This window comes from Leptonychotes weddellii, chromosome 6 (genome assembly GCF_054177405.1).
Source record: "Leptonychotes weddellii isolate Sample4059 chromosome 6, ASM5417740v2, whole genome shotgun sequence".
In the NCBI taxonomy this organism is placed as follows: domain Eukaryota; kingdom Metazoa; phylum Chordata; class Mammalia; order Carnivora; family Phocidae; genus Leptonychotes; species Leptonychotes weddellii.
The window spans coordinates 484,029-493,864 of NC_138374.1; the positions used below are offsets into that span (position 1 = coordinate 484,029).

Below are 9,836 nucleotides of genomic sequence, written 5' to 3' on the forward strand. Positions count from 1 at the left end.
CTGGGGGGCCGGGGGGCCAGGGGGCCGGGGAGGCCGGGGGGGGCGGGGGGCCGGGGGGGCGGGGGGCCGGGTGGGGGCCAGGGGGCGGGGTGGCCGGGGGCCGGGGGCAGGGGGCAGGGGGGCCGGGGGGCGGGGGGCCAGGCCTCCTTCTTCCCTGACTCTCTTGATGTCATTTCTTTAAGATTAAGGCAGGAGTTAGTTTCATTTTCCAGTTCATTGAAGAAAGATATTTGTATTCAAGATGACACCTTCAAGGCCTCTATCCGCACACCTCCCCGCTCGACGGTGGCCTGCTTCCGCTCCCAGAAGATGCTTGTCAGTTAAGCTGGATTCTGCTCTGGTTGCCTCATGTTGGCGAAGCGTAAGCACCCGCTTCATCACGTCCACCTTGTGCTGGGCTGACAGCTCAGTGATGGCAGTGGCCACGTGGGAGTGGGAGCCGTCACTCGTGGTGAGGGAGACCGGCAGGGACGGGACTGGCCTGCTTGGGACACACATGTGGGAAGTCCGTCACAGACGCACACGTGCGCTCACACTCATGCTCACACACCCACACGTGTGCTCACCACCCACACGCGCGCTCACACTCATGCTCACACACCCACACGTGTGCTCACACTCATGCTCACACACCCAGAGTCTCACAGATGCACACGCGCGCTCACACTCATGCTCACACACCCACACGTGTGCTCACACTCCCACAGAGCCTCACAGACGCACACGCCCATGCTCACACTCACATCCCCACAGCACAAGTGCACACGTGTGCTCACACACGTTCACACGCCCATGCTCACACTCATGCTCACACTCACACACCCCACACGCACAAGTGCACACGTGTGGACACACACACAGCCCACCACCCTCAGAAGCCGGCTGGCTTCACCCAGGGGCCCCCAGGGCACAGGCTGACTGCTGGAGGGTTCAGTCTGCACAGAAATTTTGACATTTCTGGCTTGTCTTTGTGCAACCTCAGCCCCTTGTCCTTGCTTCAAGCTTTAGGAACATAATTAAAGCCAACCTCCATCAAACCATTTCCAAGTTTTCCAGGACTTCTTCTGACACCTTCAGCTAGTGCCACTCTCCTTTCTACTCTCACAGCTTAAGTGTGAGGGCCCTCCCTTGGAGTCAGGAGCAGGCTTGTCCCCTGGGCAGGTGCTGAGCCTGGCGTCCGTCAGTCAGGGACACAGAACTGTCTCCCAGGCCCCGTCACCCTCCCACGTGGCTGCGGCCTGATCAGGACAGTCTGGGCTCACACATGGTCCTTCCCCTCAGGGGATGAGCTGTGGCGTCCCTGCGAGGGGTGGCCAGGCACCGGGACCTCGGCTGCGACCCACCTGTGGCTTCACACTTGCAGGGGCCTCGTTCCTGGCAGTGTGAAGGGGGGCAACGTCAGGACAAGGCTGCTGACACAAGCCAGGCTGTCAGGCGGTGGCCGGTCCTGGCTGTGGGTGTGGGCAGCTGAGTTCCTCACCGCCTCCGTGTTCTGCCCGCGCCCCTGTTCACCTACCTGCTCAACAGCCTGGCCAGGTGTGTGGGATATGTGAGCCGGTGGGTCAGACGCAGACGGTGGGGTTGAGGTCGGCCCCAAGGCCAGTGTGCATCCCCAGGAGGGCGCTTGGCTGTGTTGTGGGCTGACCTGGCCGCAGGCCTGATATAAGGGTCCAAGTGCATGTGTGCTGGGGAAGGGCCTCGGGAGCATGATGGGGCAGGGAGGGAGGTGGAGGGAGGTAGTAGGCAGTGTAGACGTGGACTCCAGCTCTGGTCCTGGGGCCAAGTCCTGCTGGGACCCAGAAGACATGGAGAAGCCTCAGGTTCCACCAGCCTGGGCAAGGGGCTCCCAGCAGCTCAACCACCTGGGCGGGGAGGCCAACTGCACCTTTGCCTGAACTGCAAAGAGCCACCCTCCCAGGATAACTACAAAACATCACCCCTTGGCTGATGGGCCACAGAAGGTACCCACCCCTCTGTGCTGGGGAGACAGTCCGCCCCGACTCCCAGCAGGCCAGGGAAGGGTGGCCAGAGGGGAGGATGGGCTCCTTCTCCTAGGCCAGCCGGGTCCTCTCCACCCGAGGGGCCTTAGCCGCATTGCCACTGCTCCTGGTGCCTCTTGTCTTGAGGTTCAGCACCCCGAGAACAGGGCCTGACCCCGATCACATAGATTACAGCCGCCCTTCTGCAGAAAACAAGACATGCCTGTAGGAAGGTTTCAGTCAGGGCCTCTGTCCACAGGGCCACTTGAGAAATGCCAGCTACCCCTGACCTAAGGGGACATTTGTAAGGAAAACCGTAAGGTGACAATTGAGATCAGTCTGCTCCTTTCACGAGGGGTCCGTGGGGCCTCGATAACAGGCTCCCGCCATAGGCTTGACTGACCTGAGCACCACCCTGGGACAGGAGTGTTGGGGGACACCACCTTCAGAACCCCAGGTTTGAATGGCTTTCTAGTGCAGACCCCTGTGGGGCGCAGCCCAGACCCGTCATCCAGCATCCACCCCGGTCCGGGCTGAGAGGGGCTGCTGGGACCCCCGAGGGGGACTGGAGTTGGGGGCACAGGGAGGAGCTGACTCTGCAGGGCTGGCTACGGGCCTCAGGGTCCAGTGGGGAGTTTTGTCACAGTGGCCGGGCCACCACAGAGCCCAGGGATAGGCCGTGGAGGTAGAGTCGCAGGTGGGGACAACCCCGACTTGAGGGGAGCGGAGAGGCACCACAGCAGCCCCACGAGATTGCCGGGGAAGCCACGTGGCTGCGAACCCCAAGCGTTCCTGAGCACGGCGGGGCAGCCTCAGGACCCCTGGAAGCAGGTGAGAGCCTGGGGCCCTTCCTCATTTCACACCCCACATGCTGAGAGGAGACACGGAAATCCATGGAGGCAGCAGCTCTCCCTTGGGGTGGGTGACCCCCTTCCCAGAGGCTGGGGGTGTCGGGCCTGGGGCAGGACTGCAGCCTCATTGGTGGAAGCCCCTCCAGGACCCAGTTTCCTCACTGTGAGGGAAGCCCAACGTGGGCTGTCTGGGGACAGTGAGGGACCTGGTCGCTGGTCCAGGGGCATCTGACGCTTTCACCACAGCTGGACCCTTCCCAGCCTGATTTCGTGGTTGGGACCCTCGTGAACCTTCACTGATCTGCTCACAAATGGCTGCCTGTCTGTGATTCTGGGGAAACCTTGTCTGGTGCTGTCCCAGCCTCGGGACACTCATGGCCCCTTGGACGTCACCAGCACGCTGGGCTTCCTGCCCGAGGCTGAGGAGCCTCTGGCTCTCACTGCCCCGCCCTCCAGGTGTGTGTGGGGGGGACTGGCGTTAGCTAGCTTGTCCCTCTGCTCCCTCCTGACCCCCCCGGCCTCCTTGTGCGGGTCCGCCTGCGCCTCCCAACCCCCCAGCAATGCCCGCCCTGGCGGCTGCTGCCTGGGGCACCCCGGCCTTGTCCACCGGGAGCACTGCCCCAAGAACGGACAGGACCCCTGGGCACCCCCGAGTCCTGGAGGGGCACTGCTCGCCTGCAGGCCCCGGGGGGCTCCACGGCGTGTGCCTCGAGGCCGGCGGTGCTGAGCAGCGGGAAGCCTGTCCTCTGGCGAGGGTGCGTGGTGCGCCCGGGCCGCGGTCCTGGAGCGCAGGCCACCGGGGTCCGTGTGTGAGGATGGGGGGCTCATGGCTCACATTCCTGTGGGTTCCCAACTTCGGTGAGTGGAATTGTGCAATTTCTTATTTTATCAGATCGCTGAGCGTCTGTCCGGGCCGACTGAGCAGCTGCTGGCCGGGTCTCAGCGCAGGGAGAGTAGGAAACGCCCGCGAGCCGCGCAGCCAGCAGGAGGGAGACAGCACAGCTAAAAATACGCAGCCCGCGCCTTCACAGAGGCTCTTCCTCCCCAGACGCAGGAAGGGCTGGTCTCCACGGACACGGGCGCTCAACGCCACGGAGAAGCCGAGCAGGTGTCCTTCGTAGCTGGACCTCGCTGTCTGAGCCCAGGAGCCAAATCCCGAGGTTTGGGCACCAAAATATCCTAAAGCCACCCGAACACTCCCCACCCAGCACAGATTTCCTCGCCAGCCTCCACGTGGCCCCCACACATGGCAGGGTTTCCAATTCACAGATGGAGAACCTCAGGACCGTGGTTGAGTGAGTGGCCTGCAGCTGCCCAAGGAGGCATGAGCGGTGTGGCGCCTGAGCCGCTGGGTCCGGTTCCAGAGCCCAAGCCTGTGCCATCACCCCCAGCGACCCCCGGGGCCCCCAGGCTCACGGTACGTCGGAGCTGGGCCATCTGTGGACCGAACGAATGGAGCCCGGCCTCCTGGGATAGTAGGAAGTGGCCAGGCCCCCAACGGCACTGGGCAGGAGGGACGATGCCCAGAGAGGTCCTCCCGGCAGCATCGGTGCGGCTCCTGGTAGCTCCTTCCCCTCAGTCCCCAGGCCGTGGCCACAGCACCTTCCCGAAGTACATTCCAGGCCCTGTGTCAGACCTCGAGGAGCTCGGGCAGCAGAAGTAGGTGCTGCCTGCCCCTGTCTGCACAGGAACGGGGCCACTTGGAGGACTCAGTGAGATGTTACAGAGGCCATCCCTCTGGAAGCAGGGAACATGGCTTTCACACAAACAGGAGCCCTCTGCACCACGGGTGGAGGCCACGGACTCTCAACCAGCCGTGTTGTGACTGGCCACTCTGGACGCGGAGGTTGGGGGTGGGAGCAGAAGGAGGGACCAGGGAGGGGCCGTGGGCAGTAAGCCAGGTGAGAGGGAGCGGCAGACTGCTGGAGGGTCCAGGCACACGGCCCTGCCTTCCTGAAATAAAAGTCACTTTACTTCCTTTTTTCCCCTCTTTATGCCTCTGATTCCTTTATTTTACCAAATTGCACCAAGGTAATCTTGAACGTCTTTGTCTTGTTTCTGACTTAATGAGAGTAATGATAATATTTCCTTAAGATGTTGGAAAATGCTCATTTCTTCCTAATTAATTTAGAGCTTTTAATCAAGAATAGATGCTGGATTTTATCAAATGCCTTTTAGGCACTTAGGGAAATAATCATGTCAAGAATAAATGTCCGAGTGTTAAGCTACCTTTGAATTCCCAGGATGAGCCCACCTGGCCATCCTCTTTTTTTGCGCTGTTAGATTCTGCTGGCTAATACTTTATTTATTGAAGAGTTTCACATTGATGTTCACAAGCAAGACTGGTTTGTAGCTTTCAGTTTTGTGCTACCTTGTCAAAATTAAATATCGATGTTTTTCTGTCTTCACAGACATAATTTGGAAGATTTCTTTCTTTTTCTGTGCTCTGGGACTGTTTACATAACATTAATTATTAATTCTGTTTAAAAGAATTAATATCTTTGTAATGTTGAGTCTCTGTATCCAAGCACACCCAAGTCCCTTGTCCTTTCTCCAGTCTCCTGGGAAGAGCAGTGGAGTCAGCTTTCTGCCAAGATTCTGTGGCCTGTCCCCCGTGGCGTTGGGTCTGTGTTCGGCTCTGTGTCCTCCATGGTAACGGGTCCACGGAGAGGGTTCTCTCTTCCGGATGCTGTCTTCCTTCCCATTTTCCTAGAAAAGCACCATAAAAACAAGGTATTCTCCCATGAGTTTTAAGTTTAAACCTCCATGCGATTCCTTCTTTATCATTTATTATTTCGTATATTTGTACTTTTTCCATTTTTCTCAGCTAGCGACAGGCTAATTTGGCACTGGATTTATTTAGCCAAGCTCTGGTCCTTCTGCTTTCTCCTCTTTCCTATTATTATCGCTTTACTTCCTTCTTTGTGCTTCTATGTTAATGTTATTCCTTCTAAAACTTGAGTTGGATGGTTGATACTCTGTGTGGTTCATAATCGTAAATATTCATTCTTCCTCAGAGGACTGCCTTTGGCAGTAATGTGTATGCTTCCCCTCTGGTTCTTTCTGAGATGCTCTATTTGATAAATTTGTTTTCATTTCTCCTCGAATCTCAGAGCTGGTTAAGACACAGGTGTTTTTATTCGGTTAGGAGGGCTGTTGGCCGTTGTGTTTTAATGTCTAATTTTGTTGTCACGATCAGACACTGTTTCTACTTTGGGGACTATTTAAGGGTTTTTTGGGAACCTCATTTGGGATCAATAATGGGACATTCTGTGGGAAACAAAAGTTTTGTTCTCTATGTTCAGCATAAGATACAGATCTCAACTGGACGTCTCTAACGGAGACATAAAATTTTACACCTGTCTTCTTGGCCCGTGTTAGGTAAGACAGAATTAAGGTTTCTTATTTTGAATATTTTCCTACTGTTTTTGTTGATGCTTTCTTAATTTGATTTTAACCTTGCCCGATAGCAGGACTCTCCCTGTCTCTCCCTCCTACCTGTTCCCGTCTGTCCGACCTCTCTGGGCCACTTGGGTGTTGGCGGGTCTCTTTTAACAGCAGGTAACTAGTTTGCTTTGTGTTCCAATTTGAGTCTTTTTCATTCAACAGGTGTGTTTTAGGCCCATAACATTTATGGATATGACTTTGGTCTTATTATATTTTAAGTTTTTATATTTATTTGTTTTATTTGTATTTTATGTTTATTCATATTTTTGAATGTTCATGTGACGCTTTCTGTCTTTATTGTTTTTTATCTTTTTCTTTCCCCCAAATGATCTGTGAATCCTGTGCTTGGGTTTGTGTGGCTCGCCATGGAGGCTGCGCCCTCGTGGTGAGGCTTCTCCCGCGGCCGCGCTGCTGTCCTGGGGCGCCCCCTGCTTTGTCACCTCTGCCTTTACTTTTTCCCTGACTTTTCCCCCTCAGTACATTTTCTTCTAATAAAATCCTTTAAGTCTCTGGGGTGGGGGTGAGCCACCAGAAGAAATGCCTGAGGTTCTGCTGACAGGAGCCAGGGGAGCGGTCAGCGTGCGTGCCCAGCACCCTCGGAGCGGGCCCAGAACTGGGGGACCCTCCCGCCCAGTCACTGGGGAAGGACGCCGGTGCCACGGTTCTGGGACTGTGGCCGCGGGGGCTGCTCGCTCTCCTGCTCCAGAACACACGGCTCAGTCCCTGCTCTTCACGGTGCCGGTCAGGAGGGACCTATCTCTGAGCGGCTCTGTCGTCCCACCCACCCCAGTCCACACTGGTGGGGGCTGCTCCCCAGCCCCCCAGAACTTTCCGGAGCATCTGAAATCCCCTCTCCTGGGGCAAGGCTGTTGGAGCAGCAGGGCCCCTCCTTCCTGGGCCTTCATCCTGCCGTCTGTGCAGCCAGCCTGGTTAGACAGGAATAGGCACCACCCACCGACGCTTGCGACGAGGTCCACACCCCCTCTACAGAGCGAGCTCTCCTTCCCGGCAGCTTCACCAGGCGGCACTGCCCGCCCCTCTACCCGGGAGCTGCCGGCGGCCTGGCACAGAAGGACCCCCGGCTGCCCCTGCCCGACCTCCAGACGCCCTGGGCCACACCCCTGCGTGCCCGCCCTCCCGGCCTGGCCTGGCCTGTATGGTCCCCCTTCCCTGAGGGTGCCAGGCCACCTGCCTGCCCGGCTGGACCCCAAGGCTCAGAGCACAGGGCAGCCGCCCAGCTGAGAGCAGAGAGCCCTGAGCACGGAGACCTGAACACAGAAGTAACTATCTGGGGTCCCCTAAAACCGGCAATGGCCGGAGGACACCAACTGTGCTGTTCTAGGCCAGGCCTGGGAGCTCCTGAGCCTGGGGGGGAGGTGGGGGTGTCCCAGGGGCATCTGCGCAGCCCAGCCAGCAGGGAGAGGTCACAGCATCCGGGCCTTGCTCAGCCTCGGCGGTCAGAAACCACACCCCGAGGCCCGGCCTGAGTCTGCCCTGCACACAGGGGCCCTGCTCCCCTCCCTTCATCCCTGCGGCCCTGGTGCTTCTGCATGAGGCCCAGCGCACAGCGAAGGTGCCAGAGTGTGGGCTCCACCCGGCTCCCGTGTCTGGGGCTCTGCTTCCCCTCAGGGGTCCCGAGTTGGGCCTGTGAGGACCAAGGTCCCATCCTGCCGGGCCTACCGTCTCACTTCTTCCCGGACATTTCTGCCTAAAGAGCCAGCCGTGACCCGGAGCCCACTCTCCCCGAGGCGCCGGGGACGTGCTGAGCCCCCAGTACAGAGTGTGCCTGCAGATCTCTCCTGTTTGTGGGACATTTTTCCCGGACCATGTTTCAGATGGGCTGCTTCCTCCACCAAATCCTGCTTGGGAGAGTGAGGGGAGAGCTGCAGGTCTAGAAGGTTCCCCGTGCCTTGTGCTTTGCACACAATGAAAACCCCTCTGAGAATCCTTTCCCTGAGCCCTGCCTCTTTCTCATCCTCAGACCAGGGCCAAAGGGAGAACCTACCAGGTCCCCATGGGTGGGGGAGGGGGAGTGAGGCCCCTCCCACACTGGGGTGGGTCAGGTGGGAGGACCCCTCCCCAGGCACCATCCTGCAAGGTTCTGTACAAACAAGACAACAGGCCCAAAATGGAATCGCTCACCCCAAGCCCTGGGTCACCAACCTGAACCCTGAAATGGATCCTTAAAGCAGTGAGGCGGGAACGCACGGTCAGCCCTGGGTAGGTCATCTGCCCGACACCCCTGCTGTCCCCTGAAGAAAGGTCACCCTGCGATGACCCACCGGCGTTTTGCTGCTGGAACTTCCTCGTCCCGATCCCTTCTGCCTGTAATTCCTGTCTGCGGATGGGATGCCGCCTGATTCTTGAATCATTGAACAAAGCTAGTAAGATCCTTAAAATTTACTTGGTTGAATTTTGTTTTTTAGCAGTTCCAGAAGAAGTTGCCATTTTCGATTTAGGGTCAGTGGTTCCGTGGGTCCCTGTTCTCATCTCCCATGATGCCTGGGGCAGGAGGGAGGTGTGCGGGCTGGTCTGCATCAAATAGGCACAGACGTGGCATCTGCTTCGGTTCCGGCGCCAGAGACCAAGGGCACGTCCCCATTTTGGGTATAGGGGAGCGTGAGGGGGGCTGGGGTCCCCTGAGGTGGATGACGTGAGTGCCTGCTGGAGGCTCTGCAGCTCTGGGCTCACAGGCAGATTACCCACGTGGTTGAAAACCTGAAAAAAGTGCAAATTTGTAGGAACAGCCGTCTGGAGAAACTCAAGATGAGCCGCAGAGTGGGTATCGGGAACAAGGCCCGAGGCTTCCCTGCTGCAGCCCCGCAGACGCCAGCATCCCACAGCCCCGATGGGGCCGCCTACGCCCGTCCAGGTACCGGCCTGCTCTGTAAACCCAGGGGAGACTGACTGTGGAGGACCGGTCCACGAAGCCCCAGGACTGGGGGGGACGTTCCCGCCGCACAGCGAGCGGAGGAAAGACCTGTCCCCAGGATGCACAGGAGCTCAGGAACTTGGGAACTCCATCCAGAGAGGACAGACGGCTTGACTCAGTAAATGGGCACAAGGCCTGGCCAGGCACGTGGCAGTCCCACAAGCACACGAGCCGTCAGTAAGGAAGCGCAAGCGGAAACCAGGGTGAGGTGCCACATCACACCCACAAGAATGATGACGATGTGAAGGTGACGGCAAACCACACCAGATATCCGGGGCGGCTGGAACTGTCCTGCGTTGCTGGCGGACATGTAAAATGGTGCAGCCCTTTGAAAACCAGTTTGCAGTTTTTATGAAGCAAGCATACACCCACCCTGCGTGTCAGCATCTGCCCCAAAGAAGCGAAAGCAAGCTCCCGAAAAAACACGGAGTTGACAGAAGCCTTGTTCATCACAGCCCTCGGCGGAGCGTGGATGCGTGGCCTGGCGTGCGCGTGTGAAGGAACAGTGCTCACCAGCCCCCCCAGTGGAGCGTGGATGCGTGGCCCGGCGTGCGCGTGTGAGGGAACGGTGCTCACCAGCCCCCAGCGGAGCGTGGATGTGTGGCCTGGCGTGCGCGTGTGAGGGAA

At 58.2% G+C, this 9,836-nt stretch overlaps 1 protein-coding gene across 1 annotated transcript in view; it reads left to right on the forward strand.

Moving 5' to 3' along the window:
* CFAP46 (cilia and flagella associated protein 46) overlaps positions 1 to 9,836 on the forward strand; it is a 123,995-nt gene that overhangs the window by 16,404 nt on the left and 97,755 nt on the right. The window contains exon 2 of the mRNA XM_081822985.1: positions 8,971 to 9,149. Within this exon, the coding sequence (XP_081679111.1) occupies positions 8,971 to 9,149 (179 nt within the window). The remainder of the gene's footprint in view (positions 1 to 8,970; positions 9,150 to 9,836) is intronic.